This window comes from Macaca fascicularis, chromosome 11 (genome assembly GCF_037993035.2).
Source record: "Macaca fascicularis isolate 582-1 chromosome 11, T2T-MFA8v1.1".
NCBI classification, from domain to species: Eukaryota; Metazoa; Chordata; class Mammalia; order Primates; family Cercopithecidae; genus Macaca; species Macaca fascicularis.
Genome location: NC_088385.1, coordinates 8,247,186 through 8,274,227, shown reverse-complemented (window position 1 = coordinate 8,274,227; position 27,042 = coordinate 8,247,186). Strand labels below are relative to the sequence as shown.

Below are 27,042 nucleotides of genomic sequence, written 5' to 3'. Positions count from 1 at the left end.
ATTTCTCTCAGGATATATCTTTATTTTGAATCAATCAGGCACAAGGTGAATGAAATACAGATTCATTGTGTACTTTCTTGTTCTAAGCAATCATTTGATTCCTGATATTTTCAACACTACAAATCATCATCATTACCTTTGTCAGTTTGGTCATTATAACAATTTGCATCCATATATTTTTTAGGCTTTTATTTACTTTTAAATTTAAAAAGCTAAGTAAAAACCAAAAACTCAACAGTTCAGTTTTCAAGCAGGAAAGATCTTAAACATTTTAAGAGAGTAGTCACTGAATTATCAGGAACAAATACTAAAAGAAAGCAACCATATTACTACTTAACCTTTCAGTTTTCTTATCAAGCTATCTTCGTCCCCATTCTTGGTCTCTTAAAACGTTGCGTTTGATTTTCCCAGTGATTGTCTTTGGGAGTTCTTCAACAAATTCCACCTAATTGACAGAAAAAAACGTTATGAGACACTTATCCTTCCAATTGTCAGTGCAATGGGAAAGAGCTTGCATGAAACTCTGACTGAATTTTAAAGTCGAGATTATCTTAGCCTAAGCTCATTGAATTTCATGGACACCAGAAACTGGTCTGTTTATATAGGAAGGGTGACAGTGTAGCTCCATCTGATGGATTTTTAGTGCAAATTCACTGAAATGCTTTGCCAGTAGAAAGTCATAGTCCCTTTACCCCATTTCTTTCCCCTAGTTCAAATAAGTCCTAGGCCTCCACTCTTCCCAAGAAACAGAGATCACAGCTAAACACAAAAAGAACAGTTCTTGTCTTTTCAGAGCTGGATCCTGGAGGTTTTGAGGAAGAGTTTTAGGGGTAATTTGGAGTATATAATTTGGAGTATATACAGTTTTCCCTTCTGCCCTGATTTGACCACAAAAATCCTCCTTTTGTTCTCTTTTCTCAAAATAAGACTACTGTATTTTAAAATGCCCCCAAATAGTCTTTCTGAAAGTCAACGATTACTGATTTAGTGAATTTAATGGAGGAAATGTGAGTAGTTTTTAGGTTTAACTGCTTTTTGACTGAAATGATGCCAAATGAAATAGAAATCTCATGCAGCGGATCAGTAATTATCAACCAATTCCACAGTTAGAAGGAAACTACAGGGCCATCTTCATGTATTTACATAGTGTTGTTCTTAAATCATTCTTTGAAGAAGGTTTCAGGAAAGATTCCATAGTTTCTTTGGATACCATCTTCTGAACATTAACTGAGGTTACTTGATACTTCAAGGCATGTACTTTGAATTTATAGGGGTATTAGGGATAAGAGTAGTGAGATAGATGAATCAAGGGCTGTCCCTAAAAACAAGGCACTTGGCAATTCTTTGCCACTGTGGTGTTCTCATACAGAATGGGACTAATTAGTCCTAGAAAGACTCTTAGTAGTGATTCAGTATTGCAGAGTTGATTAAAGGTTCTGGTTTATAATTCACTTATACCGTTCTAATATAAAACATTTTAAAGCAAAATTCTTATGGTTAAACAAATTGAAAAGCGTCATCTACCTATATAATGAGCTACTATAAAGTCAAAATCCAGTAAAATCTAATTCTAGCTTAGACCCTAGTTTGGTAACATCCAAACTTAACTTTTGGGCAAAGTACTTGCCTTTCTTGGATATTTATAAGGTGCAGTTGATTTTTTCACATGATCCTGAAGCTCAAGAGTTAATTTCTCTGGGTTGTAGGACTTAAAGGGTGCAGCTAAGACAACAAAAGCTTTCACCACCTGCAACAGAAAAGTTAATTTATCTTGCTCATCTGTTTTTCAGACATGTCAAGGATTTGCAGCCAATGCTGAATGCAGTTGCTTACTACTTGTTAACAACAGTTCGTGTGATGACTACAAATGCCAGAGGTTACCTCTGAACAAAGCTTGGATACAATTGCAAAGTGATGTTTTTCAGAATATTTTCAGGTAAATGGTGCATGAGTATGAGGAGTGCAGTGGTTCAAGAAAGTTAAGTTCTATTTACAGATCACGCATGTATTTAACATTGCAATCAGACTGATCCTATTGATTATACGGGCAGTCCTTGGTTTATGGATGACCACTTACTCCATTAAACCGGTACCATTAGAAGCATGTAGGAGGGGGACAAATGGAGCTCCTAGAGAACATGTGGTTTCAAAGGAGTTTGGAGGGTCCCAGTGGAGGAAGGGCTGTGTATCCTGGGAGATCAAACCTCAGGAAGGGGCTGAGCATGGTGGCTTACACCTATAACCCCCAAGACTTTGGGAGGCCGAGGTAGAAGGATAGCTTCAGCCCCGCAGTTTGAAACCAGCCTGGTCAACATGGTGAGACCCCCATCTCTACAAAGACTTTAAAAAAAAAAATTAGCCAGGGTGCAGCGGTGCACACCTGTAGTACTAGCAACTCAAGAGCCTGAGGCAGGAGGATCGAATGAGCCCAGCAGATTGAGAGGTTACAGTGAGCTATAACTGTACCACGGCACGCCAGCTTGGGTGACAGAGCAAGTCTCCATCTCCAAAAAACAAAACAAAGCCAAAAATCAAAACCTCTCAGGAAGGATCGATCTATCTCTGTGAGGTCTTTTTTGACTCATATTGTTTGCTTCTCTTTGAAATACTGTTTAAAACCCACCAATTAGATAATTACTGAGGTTAGTAAGCATAATTTATATTATTTATTGTTCATACATTGATTCTAATTCGTGGTTACTTCGGTTCAGCTGAAATCATTTATATTGAGAGAATAAGAACATGGTGGCAGGAAGAAACTGTTTTTGAGAATGGAATAGATGGAGAGTAGAGTGGGTACAGGAGGTAAGAGTATGGGATCCACAGTGTCACTACAGAGGCTAACTGGTGTGTGAGAGGGAGGTACAGATGTGGATTGATGCTGACAAACTGTTTTGAAATTTTGTCACTTGCTATGTCCGTAGGAAATTTCCATGAGGAAAACAAATTATGAAAATAAGGCTTCCTCCTAGAATTAAGGCTATTACTGTCATTGCCAGAGTTCCATTTCCTTAGGTCCTAAATAGGCTCATGAGATTGTCTGGGAACCTGGCCACAATTTTCTTTTTCTTTCTTTCTGTTTTTTTCGAGACGGAGTCTCTCTCTGTTGCCCAGGCTAGAGTACAGTGGTGCAATCGTGGCTCACTGCAACTATTGCCTCCCAGGTTCAAGCAGTTCTCCTGCCTCGGCCTCCTATGTAGCTGAGATTACAGGTACCCGCCACCACACCTGGCTAATTTTTGTATTTTTAGTAGAGACAGGGTTTCACCATGTTGGTCAGGCTGGTCTCGAACTCCTGACCTCAAGTGATCCACCCACCTCGGCCTCCCAAAGTGCTGGGATTACAGGCATGAGCCACCGTGCCCACAGTTTTCTATTTGTCTTGTTTCTGTGAGAAAATATATTCTGAATTCCATGACAGCTTTCCATTCAGTGAAATCTGTGGCTTTTGCTTATGCAGTATCTGTTCCTCCTTTTTAGTGACTAATTTTCCTATGGAGTGTTACCCTAACTTCTGTCTGGTGGGACTGACACCAACACCTACTTCCAAGGATAGACATATGATCCAAGGCTGACCAATTAGCATATACCAGTCTCTGAACCACATTGGTTAGAGATATGATCTAAGGTAGGCAAATGAAGTCTTAAGTGTTACTTGAAACAACTGAAAGCAGAGCTGTATCCTTCCCTGAAGGGGTGGAGGGTTGCTAAGGTGTATACGTCTGGAGTTGGTTGATATCAAGTAGGAAGAATCTGATCAAATGGAGCCATAATAAAGAACAGCAGAGTCAAAAGTGAAGAGAAGCTAAATCTTGCCAACCTCACGTGAACCCTTGGATGTGGCTGTACTTAAGTACTTGTCACTTATATGAGCCAAATGCCTTTTTTTTTTTTTAAGGCAGTTTGATTTGTGTTTCTGTCACTTGCCATCAAAAGAATTCTAATACCGCCTCTTTGGGACACAACTTATTGTAAAGTTGGTTGCCTGATTTATATTTTGGCCAAATGCATGCTTCATAATGAGAATTAATAGATTGACCACTCTTGGTTCAGCCTTTACAGTGGTCAAATGGACAGAACTTGAAAACATGAAGTTGCTTCTTTAATGAATGACATTCATCTACCTCTCTTCGGATTTGATCTGGACTACTGACAACAGCCGATTCAACAACTGCTGGGTGCTCAATGAGTGCACTCTCCACTTCAAATGGCCCAATACGGTACCTGAAGAGGAAAAGAAGTTTTTGACCACCACATCCTCCAAGTAAGTGATCTCCCTCCCTGTCAAATTGTTACCTCTTCAGAGTGGAAAAGGTACAAACCCAGAGGATATAATGACATCATCAGCTCTGCCGACAAACCAGAAATACCCATCACTGTCCATCACTCCTCTGTCTCCAGTAACATAAAAATCTCCTCTTATCGTGGCAGCAGTTTTCTGTGGATTGTCCTAGGAACCAAGGATGACATTTGGGGATTAGTCTGGTCAGAACAGAGATGGGTATGGCACTCATTAAGTTACTAGTACATTACACATCCTACTTCTAAAGGAATTTTTTTTTTTTTTGAGACAGAGTCTCTCTCCATTGCCTAGGCTGGAGTGCAGTGGCTTACTGCAGCCTCGACCTCCTGGGCTCTAGTGATCCTCTCACCTCAGCCTCCTGAGTAGCTGGGGCCACAGGCATGTGCCACAACACCTGACTAATTGTATTATGTTTTTGTAGAGATGGGGTCTCACTATGTTGCCCAGGCTGGTCTTGAACTCTTGGGCTCAAGCCACCCTCCCACCTTGGCCTCCTAAAGTTCTGAAATTATAGCCATGAGCCACTGTGCCTGGCTGGAAATTAAATTTTTTTAAAAGATAGTTCCTAGTGTAAAATACAAAAGGTCCTAAAGAGTATAATAAAAAGCCCCTCTTCTACCTCTAGCACCCCCCAACTGCATCCTTATTCCAGCCTGTCCAGTTTTCCTTTCTGAGGATAACCACTGCAACCAGTTTCTTACATTTGGAATTTCATCTTTACAGTACTCTTGGGTGATAGATGATAGCCTCCCCATTTTACGGTGGATGAAAGATTTTGTTGCTTGCCCAAGGTTACATAGCAAGACATGGTGGAAATGAAATTTGAACCCAAGTCTGTATTTAAGGCATGACCAGCACTTTCTGTCCTCATACCACATATTCAGAGAAGAAACAGAAGGGCCGTGTAGACTTCAGTCTGAGGGCAATTTCCCCTTCTTTGCCAGGTGGTAGAACATTGCCGTTTTCGTCTATAATCTGGAATGAAATAAACAAGTGATGTTCTTAAAATTTTCTTTTCACAAAATGAAAGCAGCTTGTGAATAGTTGTACAATGAATAGCAGAAAAGGAACACGTTCTCTCTCCTTTATTGAACCAGTCAGATATTTTCTCAACCTACCTGGACATCATAGGGCAGCATTCCTTTCCCCATTGAACCTGGTTTGATTTCTTGGCCTTTCTGATTGGCACAAATTATTCCCTATTGAGAGGACAAGCTTTGTATAAGTATACAAAAGTTCCTTTTCTGAAACTATATCATGGCAATGAAAATTAAGATTTGATTTTGACTGATTTTCCTGGCATGCAGGCACACCTTCCGAAATATATTATTTGAGACCAGTAGTTCTCAAACTTGGGTGTGCATTAGAATCAAATTTGAGATTCTGGAGCATTGTTGAAACACAGATTGATGGGCCTTATCCCAGAGTTTCTGATTCATTAGGTGTGGAGTGGGGTCTAAGAATTTGGCATTTCTACCAGATCTACCCAGATGATGTTGATGTTGCTTGGTTTGATGGCCACACTTTGAAAACCACTCCTTAGACTCCATCAAGTGCACCTTAGAATCAGCTTCCCATGGACGCTCTCAGAGGATTATTCCCAGCACAATGGAAAGATGAGCTGCTCAATTCTGAACCTCACCCACCCCCAATGCCTCTGAGGTTTCTCCTGCAAAAGGGGGAGGCAGGAATGATGGAATAATCATCGTTCCCCTTCAGCAAAACCTAATTGAGCAATCTGCAAGTTTTGGTAACTGCTGGCAAGGTGAGGTATCCTGGGAAACTCCATACAAATTTAGAGTGGGAGGGAGGCACTTCAGGGGCTCAGCTGACACACCTGGGGCAGAAAGGCCCCCTCATATGCTAAACATAGATGCCTGCTAGATATACCACTTCCGTCTGTCCATAGCCCTCATATAGCTCCAGCCCAGTTTGCGCCCTCCACTGCTCCAGCACTTCTGGGTTGAGTGGCTCCCCTCCCGTCAAGCAGTGCCGCAGACTCTTGAATTTATACCTGGAGAGAGAGAGTTGCATGGGTCTTTTCAAGAGGAACCTGAGTGCTTTCACTGCAAGACAATGAGGACATTCAAGCAGCAAGCATAGCAGCTGGGAGAGGCTAGTCTTAGGAAAGTTCATTCAATAAATACTTGTTAACACCTGCCATATTGCCAGACATTGTTCTAGGTATATGGGGGCACATTAGTGATTATAACAAAAATTCCTGAGAGCTTTCATTTTAGCAGATGGAGGAGAACTTAGCTACTAAAGATGTAAAATGGCAGGAGAAAATGCTATTAATGATACTAAGTGTTTATTATGAGCCACATGATATAACAGCTAATATTGATTGAGTAGTCGCTATGTCGTAAGGGCTTTAGAAGCATTCTTAGACTTCTCTCAACCCCTATTTACGCATGAGGACATTGAGGCTCAGAGAGGTTAAAGAACTTGCCCAAAGCCTCCCATGTAATAAAGGACTGAGTTGATACTCATGAAACTCTACCAGGCACCTTCCACTTCTCAGGGTGATCTCACCAAGCATGTCACATTAAATTCTCACCACTACCTTATGAGGGGGCTCTTAATCCTCTCTTAAAGATGGAGTTGATGGAGGCTTAGCAAGGTTATCTTGAGTGTCCAAGGCCACATGATTAGTAAGTAGCAGGGCCCTGCCTCTTTGACTTTGCTGCTTAGCTTTTAACCACTAGCCTTACTGGACTCAAGTGAGAAAGCCTGGAACAGCCTGCTTCTCATACGCTGAGGCCCCAAATGGGCCAGAGAGTGTGGGTAGAATACAAATCATATGCATTCAAAATAATCATTGAATAGTCCCTGAATTACTCCTGAAACGTGAACAAGATGCTCATGTTTCAAAGGCCGTGACATAGGAGCAAAGGAGTTGACACTGATTAGGAAAAGAGAAGATTCATATTTGCTTTATTCTGTCTCGCATAGCACTTTCCCTCTTGGGCCACCACACTTTGGTGGCAAAGGAGGATGGACAAGCCTATGCTACTGAGTTTGCTCCTCTCTTCCTTTCTCTCCTCATGTATTGAGTTTGAATTAAACAAATCTACATTGCAACTCTGCTGGGTGTTCATATGGTTTGGCTAAATTTAATATGACCTTCAAGTCATAAACTTTGTTAGCTTTTCTTCAAAGCAATATAAATGCACTTTTCTTTCTTTCTTTTTTGAGGGCCGATTCTAAATCACAGTGTTTCTAAAAGAGTAGAACTAGAGGATAATTTTTTTTGAGTGGGAGTTCTGGGACTATAGAGGTCTGATTGTCCCTGGAAAAATGTCCAGTTGTCCTAGAAGATATTCCAGTGGTTCTTAGACTAGGGGACAGTTTTGCCCCCCAGGAGACATTAGGCGGTGTCTAGGGACATTTTTGATTTTCACAAATGGGGAGGACGAGGTGCTACTGGCATCAAATAGAGTCTTGGGATGCTGCTCAATATTCTGTAATGCATATGACAGTCTCCCAACAATAGAATTATTCGGTTCACAATGTCAGTGGTGGTAAGACTGACAAAGCCTCAGCTATCCTAAGCTGAAAAAGGGAGATCTGTGATCCTGGATGGTAGCTATTGGTTGTGGTTCAAAGGGAGATTTCTGCCCAAGTACCTCTTAAGGTCTTTTCGCACAAGCATCCGGTACACAGTGGGAGGACTGCACAGGGTTGTGATGGGATAAGTGGTAAGCGTCTGGATGATGGAGAAAGACACAGATGTCAGAAGTGGTCAATCAAAGGCCATGACTAGAGCTGTTATTCTACACCCTGTTATTTTCCTCCATTAATATGTGCCCATCCCATGGTCACTACTAGGAATAAGAAAACAAATATTTATTACTTGTCACTAGTGAGTGTATATCTGTTGGGAATTTCCAATTACTGAAAAGAATGTATATATATTAATATTACAGTAACAGACATACACAATCTAATTCAACAAGTGAATTACTGAATTTGAGAACAACCCAAAGTATGAACTGGTTTATTCTTCCTCAGGGCTGCAAGTTACCTTTTATAGTGTAATCTTGTAACCTCCTGCCCATATATTCATAGATAGTATTGACTATGGATGTATAAGCAAACCTACTGGGACCTTTCCAGCTCCATTCCTATAAAATATATTAGTCTTTTTGAGTAAGTTGAATAAATGTAGAAACAAGCATTTTTTTAGGCCTTTTCTTAATTTTTAAAAATTTGCTGAGTTCATTATGCCTCTGGTTTCTTAAATAAGATATGGCCTAGGCGTCTTAAATCTAGGGAAATACTGTTTTAGAGCTCCTTCTTCTAGAGAAGTTCCACTGTGTCCCTCAATGTATTGACAATTTGCATTAAACTTAAGTATTTGGGAGAAGGCTCTCAAAATGTATATCTGGGCTACCTGGATTGTCACAGATAAAGTATAACGTTTGATCAGTAAGTAAACATTTCTACTGTGTTTATCTGCTCCGTAGATTCTAATTATTTTTATAAAGTATAATATATACACCTAAAAATAGCATACATCTATAAAGGTTTTTATAGCACTTAAAATACACACATGATTTTTGTAAAATAAAAATATTCTTATTTTAAAAACATAGGTTTTGAAACTGCAAAGTTAACTTACCAACTTTAGGGCACTTTGTAAACCTGATGTAGAGATCCCAGTTCTTATGTTAGCATACATTTATGTTAAGACCTTTTAACCAGGGATCCCCAACCCACAGGACAGACTGGTTTCTGTTTGTGGCCTATCAGGAACTGGGCCACACAGCAGGAGGTGAGTGGTAGGGCAACAGAGCGAAGCTTCATCTGTATTTTTTTTTTCTTTTCTTTTCCTTTGAGACTGAATCTTGCTCTGTCACCCAGTCTGGAGTGCAGTAGTATGATCTCAACTCACTGCAACCTCTGCCTCCCGGGTTCAAGCAATTCTCTGCCTCAGCCTCCCGAGTAGCTGGGATTACAGGCGCCCACCACCACACCTGGCTAATTATTTGTGTTTTTAGTAGAGAAGGGGTTTCACTATCTTGGCCAGGCTGGTCTTGAACTCCTGACCTCGTGATCCACCCCCCCCCCCCCAGCCTCCCAAAGTGCTGGAATTACGCCTGCTTCATCTGTATTTATAGCCACTCCCCATTGCCCACATTAGCGCCTGAGCTCCACCTCCTGTCAGGTCAGTAGTGGCATTAGATTCTCATAGGAGTCTGAACCCTATTGTGAACTGTGCACGTGAGGGATCTAAGTTGTGTGCTCCTTAAGAGAAACTAATGCCTGATGATCTGTCACTATCTCCAATCACCCCCAGATGGGACTGTCTAGTTGCAGGAAAACAATCTAAGGGCTTCCACTCATTCTACATTATGGTGACTTGTATAATTATTTCATTATACATTACAATTTAATAATAATAAAAATAAAGCACACAATAAATGTAATGCACTTGAATCATCCTGAAATTATCTCCCCACTCCCCCCAGTCTCCATGGAAAAATTGTCTTCCACGAAACCAGTCCCTGCTACCAAAAAGGTTGCAGACTGCTGCCTTAAACCATCTTGTCAGACCAGTTAGCAAAATAACAGGTGAAGAGCTTTTATTCACACACAAGTATAGTTTGTATGTAATAATATGTATTTTGTTAAACTTAATAAATTTGTTATGGTTGAAAAATAATTGGCCCTAATCACATTTTTCTAAAGTCTAAAGAAATTGGAGTTATCTGATATCTCAATCTAGCTGTGCCCGGTTGAGAAGGCAGGGTATGCATGCCCGGTTTCCAACAGAGTACTGGGTTCTGAGAACTAACAAAGTGGGAAGTATAGGCTGGGGGAGAATAAGAAGAGCTGCTCTGGGAGAAAGGCACCCCCACTTTTAATGTCCACTCCACACAAGAGTTCCGGTTTATCAGCTATTATCTTTATTTCACTGAATCAGAAATGAAGTATTTGTTTGGACTTCAGACTCCTAATCTGTTATTTAGAACCAGTTTCTTAAGTAGCTACAGATTGAGCAACAGTAATCCTAAACTATTTGAAGCAGCAGTCCGGATTTCCTGCCTAAGAGTGCTGCAGTTATTCCCCCTCCATTCTGTCAAATACATTTCAAAAGCCAAGACCCTTGAGACTTTGCTTTGTATAAAGAAATGATTTCCAGAAGCCCAAGAAGCCTCGTATTCTGAGGAATAATTTCTTCGTGATTTTATGGGAAACAAGGAGGAACTCTAAAGATCTATCTAGCTGAAGGACTTGACTTACGTCTAGGAAGATGTCAGTGTCAAACTGTGCCATTTGATGCACAAAAACACAGGCTCCACACAGCCAGGAAGAAAACACACTGCCAATGGCGGCCTTGACCCAGCCCGTGTCAGACATATTCCATATGATATCTGAGGACTTCAAGTCCAGCCAATACCTAAACGATATGAAGAAGCAACAAAACAGACCAAAAGTAAAGAAACAAAAATTACAAACTGGTATCTTTCAGGGGTGACTTTGCCCCAGAATCTTAAGGGCTATAGAGAAGGGTCAAAAGAAGCCCCAGGCAAGGTGATAGATTCTACTTCTACTCTTCTTAAGGGCATTTTCAGAATCCCAGGTGGTCTGAGAGTACAGTGAGAGGCTGGGTGTGGCATGATTTTTTGAGTTTGTCCATTGATGCAACAAATACTTGTTAAGCTGGAATGTTCTAGGCGCTGTTCTACAGCAGTGAGCAAGGTAGACCAAATCTCTGCTCTTATTTTAGGGTGACAGATAGTGAATAAATATACAATAAAGTGAGTTAAGTGTATTAATAAATATCATTATTTCAAGTAGTATAAATGCTATGAGGAAAATAAAATGGGATAATGTGACAATTGTAGGACAGCCTCTCTTTTAGGAAGGCCTTTCTGGGTAGCCCTTCCTGGCAATGAGAAAAGGGAGCCAGACATGCTGTTAAAGGATTAATTGCGGTCGATTCTTAAGTTCTTGCTTGATCAGCTGGTTAGATGCTGCCATTTACTGAGCTAGGTTGGGCAGGGCCAGCAAGAGATCTGTTGTGTAGCTATTATATTGGCAATATCTTACAGCAATTCAAGGAGAAGTATCAGTTAGTTGGATACACATATTGGCAGCTTTGGGGAGTTCACCAAAAACAAACTGAATTTTCTTCCCTACCTTCCACAGAGGGTTAACCCAATGCCGAGGCTGCTCTGAGAGTGCTGGGCCATTTTAGGAGAGCCTGTGGTCCCACTGGTGAAATAAATGGTCATTGGTTCTTGACTTCGTGTTTCCACACAGCTGTGCTCTTCAGAGGCAAATCTGCAAAATATGGACCCCAAGATGGTGGTGGAAGATGGCAGACCAGCTTAACTCTGATATTTCTTCTGCTCAACTACTTATGCCCTCTTGCTACCAGAAGATAGTTAACAGAACTGAACCTAATCCAAAGCTTTCCTGAGAGGAATTCCTCAAGAAATCTTAGCGGGATTTTGAATATCAGTGCTAAGATTTAACAGCCCAGTTCTTTTTTTAAGGTTCATCTCCCTATAGGGTAAAGAAGTAGCCAACATAACTTTCAATATTAATAACAAAAGACATGCATTTTATGGATCGTAACTTTTTTTTCCAAGTGTGTTTTTAAAAAGTCTGTGAGTTTTTAAAAATCAGCATTGAATCTTCATACATTGCTATTAATGTTTCAGGGGGTTTTATTATTTAAAGGAAGATCTTTTGGCATTTGGATCAAACTTTTAAATAATTTTTTTTCAGTATCTTTGATATCTGTGGCAGATGCAGCTAGTTGCTTACCAAATAGCTGTCTCCTTCTTCCTTGCACTCATAGAACTGATTCTGTTCAAGTATCAGGCAATTAAGTGCTTCAGGGGAGACTGTCCCTGTATAGCTCCTACAGGCAAATCTTGATGAATCTAAGCCAGTCACAGTCATTCCTTTGGTTGAAGATTGGACACATGATGCAGTTATGGACAATGAGATGTAAGGCTTTAATGGCATATGTTTTCTTGTTCTAAAAAGAGTCATGAGGAAAAGATGCAGCCTTCTTCCCCAGCCCATCCTGTTTTATGGCCTTTGGGTATTGTTGTGCAAGTACAGGATGTCTGGAGCTACCCTGGCCATCTTGGATTTATACTGAGAGTGGCATGATAGGAAGATGAATAAATCTGTGTCCATGTTAATTTCATTGACCCACTGAATTCACCAAACTGATAACAATCTCTGTGTAAGATTGTCTGCAAAGATAGCTCCATGATTCCTTCCATCCCTGTAGACAAATTCTTAGATATTGTATTAGTTATCCATCACTGAGTAACAAATCATCCTTGTATGTCATTCCCTCATTGTAGGGCAGAGCTTATGTCCTCTCTCTTTGAATCTGGGGTGGTCTCATGACGTTTTTTCATTAATACACTGTGGCACAGGTTCTGGGACTTCTCAGCTTAGGCCTCAAGAAGATTCATAGTTTTCATTTTCCCTGTGGGGTACCTTAGCCACCATATAAAGATGTTTAGACTGTCCTGCTGGAGGGAGAGGCTATGTGCAGGAAAACTGAAGTGCTTCAGCTGGCAGCCAGCCTGACTTAAAGGTGAACCCACTTTGGATACTCGAGTCCCAGTCAGGCTGATTTGGAGCAGAGACCAGCTGCCTCTGCTGAGCCGTATGTGAATTTCTGACCCATGGACTCATGAGCAAATAAAATAACTACTGTTTACACCACTAAGTGCTGGGATGATTTGTTACTCAGTGATGGATAACTGGTACAGTATCCGAGAATTTTTGAGACTGGTGCATCATATTTTTATTTTATTTGTTTATTTATATTTTGAAATGGAGTTTCACTCTGTCGCCCAGGCTGGAGTGCAGTGTCATGATCTCGCCTCACTACAACCTCCACCTCCCAGATTCAAGCAATTCTCCTGCCTCAGCCTCCCAAGTAGCTGAGACTACAGACAATGCACCACCACACCCAGCCAATTTTTATATTTTTAGTACAGATGGGGTGTCACCATGTTGGCCAGACTGGTCTCAAACTCCTGATCTCAGGTGATCCACCCGCCTCAGCCTCTCAAAATGCTGGGATTACAGGCGAGAGCCACCACATCTGGCTGGTGTATCATATTTTTAATTTCTCTGGTTGAAGGGAACAGGGTTAAGGATGCTGTTTTAGTTCATCTTGATGGTGAATAAGTGACATTGTCATTGAAACAGTAAAAATAGTGAGGATTTTTTTTTTTTGAGACAGAGTTTTACTCTGTCACGCAAGCTGGAGTGCAGTGGCATAATCTCGGCTCACTGCAGCCTCCACCTCCCAGGTTCAAGCAATCTTCCCACCTCAGTCTCCTATTAGCTGAGACTACAGGCATGTGCCACCATGCCCAGCTATATTTTTGTATTTTTAGTAGAGATGAGGTTTCACCGTGTTGGCCAGACTGGTCTCGAACTCCTGACCTTATGTGATCTGCCTGCCTTGGGATCCCAAAGTGCTGGGATTACAGGCATGAGCCACCGTCCCCAGCCAACAGTGAGGATTATTTAAAAATAGTTTCATAAAATATTAACATGGTTTTCTTGGTAACTTGCTTCCTCCCCTTAAAATAGAAAAAGATCATTCATTCAACTATATTGATTTTCTTTTCAGTGTATGTATAGAGTGAAGTTGATATGTGTTGGCCTAGAGAGGGGCATTACTTCACAGAATCTAATACCTATGGGGAGACCTCTTATGTTTAAACATTTCTCAATCCATAAGGGAACAGATGAATGGACATGATAATTCAGATGGTGATAATTCAGATGGACAGTATGGAACCTTTTGATAGAAGGCATCTATCTATCTTATCTATCTATCGTCTATCTATCTCTGTCTATCATCTATCTACCTACCTATCTTTCATCTATCTATTCTTCCATCCATCTGTCTACCTACCTATCTACCTACCTACCTATCTACTTATCCATCTTTCATCTATCTATCTATCTATCTATCTATCTATCTATCTATCTATCTATCTATCTATCTGTCTATCAGAAAAAGCATCACAACCTGTGAGTGACAGGAAGATTTTCAAGCAGTGATTTCATTATCTGACTTCCTTTCCTTGAATACCTGAGTTCTGAGTTATGCCTTTCCAGATTTCAGAGCTAATTATATACTAATAACTTCTTGCTTTGTATCTTTGCCTCTTGTCCCTGAGACTCATGTATCTACTACCTGCTAGACATTTGAATGTTCACAGACCCTTCAATCTTGTATGTCCAACTCTAAACTTGTTATGTTAACCTCATCTACTGGCTCTTTCTCCAACTCATGGTACCTACCCACCAATCACCTAAGTCAAAAAGCAGCTCAGCCTTTACTCCTTCTTCCTTCATCTTCCACATCCAATACTCTTCAAGTCCTGCTAGTTGTTTAGTTTGTTTCCTTTCCTCCATCCTATTCATCAGAGCTCAGATTTAGATATTTTATTATCTCTGCCCTAGATGAGGCTCCAGAATGGCCTCTCTGATTCCAGTTTGTTCCTCCTCAAACTAATCCTCTACATATCTGCCAGATAAATCTATTTAAAATCCATACCTGACCGTGGCACTTCCCTTCTTAAAACCCATCAATGGCTTCCCTTGTTTACAGGGTCAAGTTTAAGATTTAGTATGGCATGTGAGATCTCCCATAATCTGGCCTGTTTGCTCTTCCAGGCTTCACTCAGACTCCATATTTTATTCTCTAGCTAAACCAAACTGCTTGTAGTCCATTCCCTGCACAACTTAGGGTATTTTTTGGTTTTTTGCTTCCATATCTTTGGTCATGCTGTTCCCATGCTTGGAACACCATCTTGACCCTGTCATGGTCAGAATCCAGAGTCCTGGACCCCACAGGACAGGGTCCTTTGTACTAGGACAGAAAAAGAGACATATCAATCTGGCTTATAATTTTGACCTTTTCCCTTATCCCATTATGAATATTCTGGAAAGTGTTAATGGACTTCTATACTTGGGAGGCAGAAGGATGGCAAGAAGGCTTAAAATGTACTTATTGAATAAAAGATCAACTCTAGCAATGTAAAATTAGCCCACATTATTGCTATGTGTAGTCTTCTGAAAAACCAGCCAACTGTTGGCAATGAGACGGCTATCCCTTCCCTAGTTTTTAGAGAAACAATCCATGGCCATTTGGAGGTATGACACTCCAAAGTCATTTGTTTAAAATGAGGATTTTTTCCGTCTTGAAAACCACTCCCAAAGTGTGCAGATTTCAATTTGAAATCCACATGAATTTAAAGTCCTTTATCTGTTGTAAATTTTGTGGCATCTTTAAGGTTTCTTGGGGACTCAACAGATTATTGCAAAGATTCTTAGGACAGAAGTCTCCGAAGTGGAAGTGCTTGCTGCTCAAAGAGTGTGCAAGGCAACTGGGGTAGAGAAGAAAAAAGAAGAATTGCAAATTATATGGTTTTTGTTTTTTAGACAGAGTCTCACTCTGTCACTCAGGCTAGAGTGCAGTGGCACAATAGTACTGTTTTACTCATCCTCTAAAATTTTTATTTTTGCTATTTGTATAATGCATAAAAGTACATGTATATAATTTATAAATAAATACATGTATTAGAGGTATGTTAAAAAAAGTATGTTACCTATGGAGATGCATATTCAAATAATATAAATACCATTACCTTAGGAATCACTACACTGTTGAATGACTTTGTTAACTTGAAAATAAGAATGATAGCTGTTATAATTACTATGATATTTATGGAATAATTACTCTGTGCCAGGCATTCAGCTAAGAATTTTACATGTTTTATCACATTTGGTCCATCTACAACCCCATGAGGTAGATACTATCATAGTCTCCACTTTATGGATAAGATAAAGAGTTTCAGCAATATTACTTGACTTAGACTTATCCAAGGTTACACAGCTTATAAAGACACAAGTAGTATTCACTGGTGTGGCCCTTGGGAAAGAATTTTGGGATTGGCCAATAGTATTTGGTTTATATTAATTAGTAAGATAAAATTTCATTCTAACAAAAAAAACTGTGCTATTATTCAGCAGGGTTTACATGTCTTCTCTTTCTATAAACTTCTCTGGAAGAATTATTTTTAAACATAAGCTATTCAACACCTCTTTGAAGGATAATACCATTAATTAACATTTTACACATTTTTTGCAGCTTAAAAAACACTTTCTCACATATTCATTTAATTTATCCTCAAAACAACACTTGAGATAAGTACAGTATAATTATTGCCATTTTACTTATGAGGAAAACTGCAGTTGTGATCTCTTTTGTTCATTCGCTTATAAATATTAAGCACGATTTATGCATTAGAAACTAGAGATAGAAAGATGAACCAAACAAAGTCTCTGCTTTCTTACAACTTATGGTTTAGGGCAGGGGTTGCCAGACTTTTTCTGTAAAGGAGCAGACAGCAAGTATCTCAGGCGTTGTGGGCCATGCAGTTTCTGTTGTAACTGCTCCACTGTGCTGTTGTTACATAGACAATATGTAAATAAATGAGCATGGATGCAGTCCAATAAAACTTTATTTACAAAAACAGAGCCGGGCATAGTGGCTCATACCTGTAATCCCAGCACTTTAGGAGGCTGAGGCAGGTGGATCACTTTGAGGTCAGAAGTTTGAAACCAGTCTGACAAACATGGTGAAACTCCCTCTCTACTAAAAATACAAAAATGAGCCAGGCATGGTGGCCGGTGCCTGTAATCCCAGCTACTCAGGAGGCTGAGGTGGGAGGATCACTTGAACCCAGAGGTGGAGGTTGCAATGAGCCGAGATCACACCACTGTACTCCAGCCTGGGTGACAAAGTGAGACCCTGTCTCAAAAAAAAAAAAAAAACGGAAACAAGCAAACAACACCAACAAAAAGGGTGGCAGGCCAGATTTGGCCTTTGGGCCTGAGTTTACCAAACCCTACTCTAGAGGAGCAAAAAGACTACATAAAGGAACAGAGAAATGGACATGATAATTCAGATGATGATGAGTGATATGAAGAGAACAGGAGGACGATGTGACAGAGTGGCTTGTAGTTCTATTCTAGGTAGTGTGGTCAAGGGAAGCTTCTTAGGATAAAATATTGAGTCAAAATATGACAAGAAGGAGCCACTCATGAAAAGGGATAAGAAGAGCCCTCCAGGCAGAAGAAATAATAGGAGCTGAGGTAGGGCATGTTTGAGGAAGAAAAGGGAGAGTAGTAGGAGATGTGGTCCAGCTTTAAGCAAGGGCCAAATCACACAAGATTCTCATCATAGACCACAGTAGAAAGCAGGAGGGTGGAGGCAGAGCTATGTCCCTTTCTTCTGCCCTTAAATCCATTTATTAGGTAATATTTTTCTTTTTCTTTTTTTTTTTTTTTTTTTTTTGAGACGAAGATTCACTCTGTTGCCTAGGCTGGAGTGCAGTGGCATAAACTCGGCTTACTACAACCTCCACCTCCCAGGTTGAAGTGATTCTCATGCCTCAGCCCCCTGAGTAATTAGGCTTATAGGCGGGCACCACCACGCCCAGCTAATTTTTGCATTTTTAATAGAGACAGGGTTTCACCATGTTGGCCAGGCTGGTCTTGAACTCCTGACCTCAAGTGATTCGCCCACCTCAGCCTCCCAAAGTGCTGGGATTACAGGTGTGAACCACCATACCCAGCTATTAGGTAACTCTTTTCTAAGTAAGAGCCCAGATCAATTCACAGTGTTCCTGAGTCCTTAGAGGCAAAGAGATTCCCCAATGTAGCTATAATTTGTGGTGTTGCCAGCAGAGTAGATTGGCTGGGAAAAATACTCACTGAAATAACTCCTGGAAGCTGAGCCACCCAGTCCGGCTTTGTGGAGACACCAGGAGTTTTGTCTTAAGGTCAGGACACTCCAATGCAATGGACTCCACCACTGGTGCCACCTCTTCACTGGCCACAATGCACTTGGCCTTGGATGCTCGCAGCCGGTAGAGGATGTCTTTTGCTGTCAGCTGGATTGTTCCCGGCATGAAGACGATCCCTGGGAAGGACAGAGGGCCCTGCACTGAACGGAACTGCTGTCCATTGTGGAAGACTTGGGCTTTGTGCCTCGGTGAGGAGAAGCATCACAATCCATTCTTCAGTTACCTCGGCTACCTCTGCCTGGATCCCCAAGGATATTGCACAGGACCCTGATCCCTGAGAGATCCCTTAGAGCACTAGCTTCAGAGTTTGACAGACCATGGGTCTAATCCTGACCTTGCAATTTACAAGCTTTGTGACCTTGATGTCTCTGTGCCTTTCTTTCCTTATCTGTAAAATGGGAATAACAACAATAAGTGTCTGGAATATACTAGACATTATAATGGAGGGCCATTACAATGTAACATTTTAACGTCCATTTGAATCATTATTATGTATCACTTAATTAGCACTTTACAGCTTATAACACATTTCACGAGCACTCTCTCATTCAAATCTCTAAACCGATGGTCTCCTGCCAGGTGCGGTGGCTCACACCTGTAGTCCCAGCATTTTGGGAGGCAAGGCCGGTAGATTGCTTAATCAAGCTCAGGAGTTCGAGACCACCCCAGGCAACATGGCAAAACCCTGTCTGTACTAAAAATACACAAATTAGCCAGATGTGGTGGCGCACACCTATAGTCCCAGCAACACAGGAGGCCTAGAGAATCACTTGAACCCTGGAGATGGAAGTTGCAGTGAGCTGAGATCACACCACTGTACTGTAGCCTTAGTGATAGAGTGAGACTCTGTCTCAAACAAACAAACAAAAGAAAGAAAAAAAACAGTGGTCTCCAAAGTGAGTTTTTCAACAATCCATTGGGACTACGAAATGAAAATAGAAATCTGAAAAATTATTGGCTGGGCATGGTGGCTTACACCTGTAATCCCAGTGCATTGGGTGGCCAAGGCAGGGCCACTTGAGCCCAGGAGTTTGAGACCAGCCTGGGCAACATAATGAGATTCCATTCCTGTTTAATTTTTAAAATTAAAAATTTTAAAGAATTAGAAATTATTGAGAAACTACAATTCTTTTAATGCTTTTATCTCATTTTTATATGTTTTATAATATGCATAGTCTATTAGTGCAGTAGAAGCAAATAAATAGCTATACCCAGATGGGAAGATGTATATCCTAAATATTTTTATTGATAGATTATACAATCAAAAATGCCTAGAGACTACTGTTTTAAGCAACCCTAGTAGGTCCATGTGGTTGTGCCCATTGATGGAATATGAGATTTGGTCGTAACTGGTGAGTGGCAGAGCCAGCCCTCAACTCTATGGATTCCAGTGGTCTGGCATCATCAAGGTTTGCCTAGACTACTTTAGCAATGCTTAGTTTATCTCACCTCTTCATTTCATCCTAAACACTGGCTGGAGACGTCTGATTTTAAAGTACCAGTTCATTCTGGGAAGAACATACATGGACAAATTAGATGAAAGAGAAAAGTTTGTACTTTCTAAAGTGAATTATTGGGAAGAAGAAGTGGAGTGTATATAAATAAAGTATTACAGATAATCACTACTGTTTATTGAGCACTTATTACGTGCCCAGTATCTCACTTAAAATTAATCCCAGTATATAAATAATAACTTGCACAAGGATCACAAAGTCAGTAAGTGGCAAAGGATAGAAAAGATTCAAAGATACATTTCCCAAACTCCCAAGACCTGTGCTATAAGCCAAACTACTTATTTCTTGGTGAGTTCCCTGAAGTTTGCTAAATACAAAAATGTGGAGTTGAATTGCTAGAAAGATTTTATTTTATAAATATATTTTAAAAGCTTTTAAATATCATCCCTTCGGCCGGGCGCGGTGGCTCAAGCCTGTAATCCCAGTACTTTGGGAGGCCGAGGCGGGTGGATCACGAAGTCAGGAGATCGAGACCATCCTGGCTAACATGGTGAAACCCCGTCTCTACTAAAAATACAAAAAACTAGCCGGGCGTGGTGGCGGGCGCCTGTAGTCCCAGCTACTCGGAGGCTGAGGCAGGAGAATGGCGTAAACCCGGGAGGCGGAGCCTGCAGTGAGCCGAGATCGCGCCACTGCACTCCAGCCTGGGTGACACAGCGAGACTCCGTCTCAAAAAAAAAAAAAAAAAAAAAAAATCCCTTCTTGAGAAAGTGAATAAATGCAAAAGGATAAGGAAGTTGATTAAGAAAACACCTTAGAATATTCGCTCAATGTAAAAATTTAAGATTATTTATTTTAGAAACCACTTGTTCTTAATGACTCACAAATAATTAGTACCCTTGGTAGACTGGTGATGTGAATGTGCTCAATGTGTAGACCGCTAAATTCAGGGTTGGGAGAAGTTTTCTTCTAGTGGATTTCAGATAGCAAATATCTTAGGCATTACTGGATACACTTTACAGCAAAAATCCAAAATATTTTGCTGTGTGGTATAGTACAATTTCAATATTCTCACTGAAGATTTAATAATTCTGAGTTAGAAAATATAATCTCACCTCCTTGCTTTTTTTTTTTTTTTTTTTTTTTGAGACGGAGTCTCGCTCTGCCGCCCAGGCTGGAGTGCAGTGGCCGGATCTCGGCTCACTGCAAGCTCCGCCTCCCGGGTTCACGCCATTCTCCTGCCTCAGCCTCCCGAGTAGCTGGGACTACAGGCGCCCGCCACCGCGCCTGGCTAGTTTTTTGTATTTTTTTAGTAGAGACGGGGTTTCACTGTGTTAGCCAGGATGGTCTCGATCTCCTGACCTCGTGATCCGCCCGTCTCGGCCTCCCAAAGTGCTGGGATTACAGGCTTGAGCCACCGCGCCCGGCCTCACCTCCTTGCTTTGCATTCAAATTAGTGTTTTATGTTAGCCATTCAACCTATGTGTTTAGTTTTCATTATTATTTTATACATTTCATAACTTACGTTAAGCAATATTACATTTTTTTATAACAAATCACCTTCAATCTACTCTCAACACACAATTGGTTTAACATTTGCAGGTTGTTTTTGGTGAATGCAAAAAGAATTTTATATAAACAAATTTTATATAATGCTGTTTTTATTTAATATTGACAGAAAGATCATTTTCAACAGTATTATGAAATCTTTGTAATTATCATTTTAGGAGTATTTCAAGTTGAGTTACCATAATTTTAATCACTTATGCACACACACCTCAACTAAACTTAGTCTCACCTATTATAATTCAGTCATTTCTATTCAGTTGTTTCCAAATTTTTATTATTAATAGCATTGCAACAAACATCTTTGTGTTCTTTACAGTATTCTATCCTTTGATATTCTTATTTATTTTTAATTGACTTATAAACATTTATGTCATGTTTTAGAGCAGGAATTGGAAAACTTTTTCAATAAAGGCCCAGATAGCAAATATTTTAGGCTTTGGGGGCCGTAGTATCTCCATCTCAATGAGGATTTCTGCTGTTGTGAAACAAAGGGAACCATAGACAGTATATAAATAAATAAGCATGGCTGTATTCCATTAAAATCACTTATGTAAATAGGTGCCCGACCAACAGGCCATGGCTTGTCAACTCCTGTCCTAGAGTGGAAAAAATCCTGTCGGAATTTTTATTTGGGGTAAATTATAAATTACTACTTTGGGAGAAAGTGTGTCATTGAATACATTAGTTAGTCTGAAAAAAAGGTAGAGATTTTTCAACTGGGAAGTGCCAATCATATTCTTACAAGTCCTGATGTATAAATACTTTTTCTTCTTCTTGTAATTTTTTTGCTAGGGAGAATCCAAATATATCCAGAGAAGTAAATTTTGGATGATCTGGATGAACATGTCCTAGACAATCCAGCACTGCAAAGAGATGTTGGTACCCAAATTTGCTTTTATAGAGCTTTTGTTTTTAAATTCCGATTGCATAGCTTTCTAGCTGTGACTGACTAGAATGGCTTTCTAATTGTGACTTTTGGCAAGCTTTTGTTTGTTTGTTTTTGAGACAAAGTCCTGCACTGTTGCCCAGGCTGGAGTGCAATGGCAAGATCTCGGCTCACTGCAACCTCCACCTCCCAGGTTCACGCAATTCTCCTGCCTCAGCCTCCTGAGTAGCTGGGATTACAGGCGCACACCACCACACCTGGGTAATTTTTTGTGTTTTTAGTAGAGATGGGGTTTCACCATGTTGGCCGTACTGGTCTCGAACTCCTGACCTCGTAATCCACCCGCCTTGTCCTCCCAAAGTGCTGAACTTACAGGCGTGAGCCACCATGCCCAGCTGACCTTGGCAGTCTTCTTAACCTGAGCCTTGGTTTCCTCTTCTGCAAAATGGTTATCACACTAATACCTCCCTCTTAGTGTTATTGTTATTATCATTATATCATGATTACCTTAACTCCTTTTTTTTTTTTTGGTCTTCTGTACACATAGCTTTAATCAGAGCTAACATTTCAGAAAACCCTTGAGTTTCAGTTTTTCTATGTTTCTGTGTGATTTAGAATGTTAAATATTGGCACTGACCTGTTCGTATGCAAGCCACATTGACCAGCCACCACTCAGGGATTCGCGGCAGAATCACGGCCACATGGTCTCCCCTCTGCAGGCCACAGGGCTTGGTGAGCACGTTGGCAGCTTTTCGGGACAAGGAGCCCAGTTCTCTGAAGCTCCATTTTACCTCATCCCCTTTGCCATTCACCCACCACAGGGCTGGGTTAGCTGGTCTCTCCCCTGTCTGACCGGGGACACATAGGAAAGAGAGGAGTAGGTTTACATGACTGATTACTCTTACATGGGGCATCTGCTGTTTTCCCCCTTTGGCACCGGCTCTGGTGCATTCTGCTAACGGCACCCTGAGTTCGACTTTGAGGGCACTGCTCCTCTCCTATTGAACACAGCCTTGAAAAGAGAATCCCTCGGAGTGCTTTTACCCTTCCCTGAGCAGTGGGTGGGCATTTGACCAAAGTTGAGCCAATCAGACCTTCTCTCTCTGGACTTTTTGGTTTTCTGAGAGGAATCAAAAGATAGAAAATGGTTGGTACAAAACTTGTCTATGGGTTGTTGGTGCTTATGCATCCTCAGAGAACTGTCCTGGTTCCTGTCCTCATCGAGATGGGCTCTCCAGTGTCCAGCCTAATTTTGTGATCTCTCCCATAGTACTTGAATAAATTTCTTTCTTGCTTAAATTAGATTCTGTCCCATCCAAATAACCTGAATGAATCTGCTAAGTTTAATTGAGAACCAAACATCTCTTTGTACCCTAAGGCTGAGGTGTGGTTTTCACAAGTCACAAGAAGCAGGGTCGAGGGAGGCATCAATTGATTGACTTCTAGAGGAAACTTCTTCCCCTTCATTCTACAAAGTGAGTCATCTGTACTGCAAAACCTGTTTGCCTTATGTATTACTTGGAAAGAAAAAATTCCTCCCCCTTCTTTCCCGTATCTGGAGAACTTATTTTATCTTTTCTGGCTGGCAAATCCTTAAAAGCCCTGTTGACAGGTCAATTAGTCTAGGAGCTTTTCTTAGACTTCTCTTTGTTTCTCCACTGACTTCTCCGTGTTCCTTCATCGTTGTGCTCATACTCCAGACAACTCCAATTCATTATATGACAGATGTGTCTCTTTCCTATGGATGTAACCTCTGTAAAGATCAGGGACTCGGTTTATGTTCTTTTGTGTGGCCTTGGATAAGTAGCTTAGTTTCTATGAGGTCAAGTTCCTCATCTGCAAACCTCCCAGGTTGTTATGGGGATTTGGTGAAATAATATAGGTCAGTATTTCTCAATCTTTAGTCATTTAAGTATCACTGTTTCTGTCAGCTCTGTCTGCACCTGCACTATTCTTTATTTTGTATACTTCTCTACGTTGACTCACTTTTTAGGTGTATACATTTACCTAAGAAGGAATCTACATTTAATCAGCACCATTATTGGACAGTTATTACCACTTGCTAAAAAATAGGTTATTGAGAAACAAATATGCTAAGAAAAAAACTATGCCATTAAATTTTATCTAGAGATGATTAGCTTCTACCTGTGGTCTTTATTCAAGAGACTGTTTAGCAAGTGTTAGGTGCTAAAGACACAATGGTTTTCAAGGAAGGCTTTCTCCATGTATTCAACAGGAAGAATTGATTCAATGTTATTTAATACCTTGTCTGTCTAGTACCTAACATCATGTTCCCATCCATGGGGCCTGCAGTGCATTTTGATAAGCACTGCTAGGTTAAGTGTTTAGCTCAGTGCCTGGCAGGGGGTGAGGATCAGTACACAGAGAACTCATCCTGAGGCTGCACTGTAAACATTGCATAAGGGCTGCTTGCTTTATTCTTGTCAACCTCCAATTCTCTCCTAATGACTCCAATGATAACTGTATTCATAAAACCAAAACTCAATTTACTACTTTTTGGATAAGCCTGTGACCAACTTAAAAACAAAGCACTGTTGCGTGGGGCTTGGAGAAGAGAAGGAAAAGAGGCCTAACTCTGTGAGGAACCACCCTGGGGATGGGGGACAGAGAAGGCTCCAGGGCCACCCAGCCATTTGTAGCTGAGGATCTAAGATCTTCCCTGGGGAGAGGGGAGGACAATTGGAAAACAAACAATGGAAACCAAGAGGGTGAAAGAGTGCATTGGAATTAAGTGGTAGACCACAGAACAAGGAAATGGAAGACTGAGAGATAAGGGGACACCAAGCATCTACTGGAAGCCCATCATCGTATACCTTCTCCTTTTGGGCCCACTGGTCCAGCACATCCGCAGCAAAGTTAAAGTTTTCAGGCAATGGCCTGTTACAGCGATTTATGGCTTCAAAGTCAGCAAGAGTCAGAGGCGTCCAAAGCTGGCGATCTTTGTGAAAGTGCCGGCCAGGTGGCTTGGTGAGCCAGATGAATCTAAATGTCTGGTAGCGGAAAAAAATCTTCATGATTCCCAAAGGACTTTGTCTACTGCTGTGGACACAGAGTACTACAGCCTGTAGGGAGAGATGGATAGACAGTATCAGTTTCTCGATGCTCTGTGGTGAGACTGGGAGGTGGATTTGTGGCTGTGTGTCCCTGGCAAGTTGGGGAACACCTGAAAAACACCTCATCCTTCCTCAGAGCTGCTGCTGTTAGCCAATGACTGGTCTCCCTCCCACTGGACTCTTCCTCTTCACTCTGTCTGTAACCAGATGAGTCTAAAAAAACCCCTTAACTACAGAATTGTCAGACTCCCGTCTTCTGTTCCTGTCTTCTCCCCAACCAAACAACAGACAAAGAGAAACTCTGCTGTCTGGATTGGCATTCAGAGCCTTCTTTCATCTGCTTTATACACTGTTCTGTGTCTGCTAACTCCTCTACTTGAACTTTCTCTTCCAGTAGAGGTGGCCCGTTAACTTGCCATGAATGTCTGTTTCCCCTACTAAGAGTTGGCCTGTCATTTCCCTGGCTCCTGCTTACGCTGTTCTCCTCTCCCCTTCAACGTTCCATTGTGATTGCTTGAAAACCTGGGTTTAAGTCCTTGTTCAGCCTCTTTCTGGCCGTAGGACTTTGGGCAAGTTACTTATCTTCCTGTACCTCAATTTTCTCTTCTGTAAAATAGGGAAAAATACAGTACTTCCCTCCTGGGGTTAATTTGAGGATTTAATAAGATAATGTGTATAAAATGCCTGGCTCATAAAAGGTGACTTCCAAGTGTTAATTACTACTGCTGTTTTTTTTGTTTGTTTGTTTCTTTGTTTGTTTGTTGGTTCTTATTAAGAAACAAGGTCTTGCTCTTTCACCCAGGCTGGTGCAATCATAGCTTACTGAAGCCTCACACTCCTGGGCTTAAGCAATCCCCCTGACTAAGCGTCCTGAGCAGCTAGGACTACAGTGCCACACCACCATGCTTAGCTAATTTTTTTTTTCTGTAGAGATATGGCCTCACTATGTCCCCCAGGCTGGCTTGTTTCCAACTCCTAGCCTCAAGTAATCTTCCTGCCTTTGCCTCCCAAAGTGCTGGGATTATAGGTATGAGCCACTGCACTCAGCCAACTACTGCTGTTGTTAAGATTATTTTCCTTAATATTATTGTGGCACAGTTTTATTTTTAAAAATTCTACAATATGTACCAGAAGACTTGGATTTTATTTCTTTTTCAAAAATTGCTTTTAGTATTGGTAAAATTACCTGCTCTTTCTGGACTGCCATCTGTAATCTAATTACTTTTTTTTATAATTTGGTGTTTATTTCTTCCTTGGATTTTCTATGCATTTATGCTATTTGTGTGACAGTTGTCTACCTTGTATTATCAATGATAGTTTTTCATATATGTGCCCTGTCTCCCTACCCAGCTGGTATGGGTTGAGGCGACGTAATACGTTCTTAGCACTAAGCATGACTCAAAGAAGATCTGCAATAATAAAAGGCAGCTTTTAGGTTCTTGATGTAGGCAGGCACTTTGCATTTCTAATGTCATTCAATATTCATGACAAGCTTGTGAGGTTGGTGCTATTATTATCTCCATCTTACAGATGAAGACACTGAGGCTTATGTACACTCAAGGAACTTATCCACGGTCATTCAGCTCAAGACAAACCATGTCTTGCCTCTACCACCATGAGCTCAATGACACAACCAGACAGAGGCAAGGTTTGAACCTCTCTGGTTTGACTTCAAAGCTTACCTACTCAGCTTCTCTGCTACTTATTCTCCTTTGTGCTGCCTTCTTCAATAAAGGTTTCTTGTTGATGGTGAAGGCCTTCACCCTTTTGCCCTTCAGGCTTGTGTAGTTGTTATGAACGGAGTGGAAGAATCTGCAAATGTAAAGAGTACCTGAGTCTGCAGCATGGTGATAACAAATAAACAATAGAAAGGAGG

The 27,042-nt window shown here is 40.9% G+C and overlaps 1 protein-coding gene and 1 long non-coding RNA gene across 2 annotated transcripts in view; one reads left to right on the top strand and one right to left on the bottom strand.

Moving 5' to 3' along the window:
* Nucleotides 1-27,042, top strand: part of LOC141408018 (uncharacterized) — a 75,154-nt gene that overhangs the window by 8,144 nt on the left and 39,968 nt on the right. The window contains exons 2-3 of the long non-coding RNA XR_012419951.1: nucleotides 1,791-1,936; nucleotides 4,054-4,264. This is a non-coding gene — a long non-coding RNA (uncharacterized lncRNA). The remainder of the gene's footprint in view (nucleotides 1-1,790; nucleotides 1,937-4,053; nucleotides 4,265-27,042) is intronic.
* ACSM4 (acyl-CoA synthetase medium chain family member 4) lies at nucleotides 207-25,127 on the bottom strand. The gene is made up of 13 exons (XM_005570012.5): nucleotides 24,927-25,127; nucleotides 22,730-22,940; nucleotides 18,092-18,299; nucleotides 11,453-11,596; nucleotides 10,553-10,709; nucleotides 7,933-8,012; nucleotides 6,194-6,317; nucleotides 5,422-5,502; nucleotides 5,177-5,278; nucleotides 4,323-4,450; nucleotides 4,125-4,224; nucleotides 1,628-1,747; nucleotides 207-445 (listed from the first exon to the last, which is right to left on the bottom strand). The coding sequence occupies exons 1-13, from the start codon at nucleotides 25,125-25,127 to the stop codon at nucleotides 359-361; spliced, it is 1,743 nt and encodes a 580-aa protein (XP_005570069.3). The 3' UTR covers nucleotides 207-358.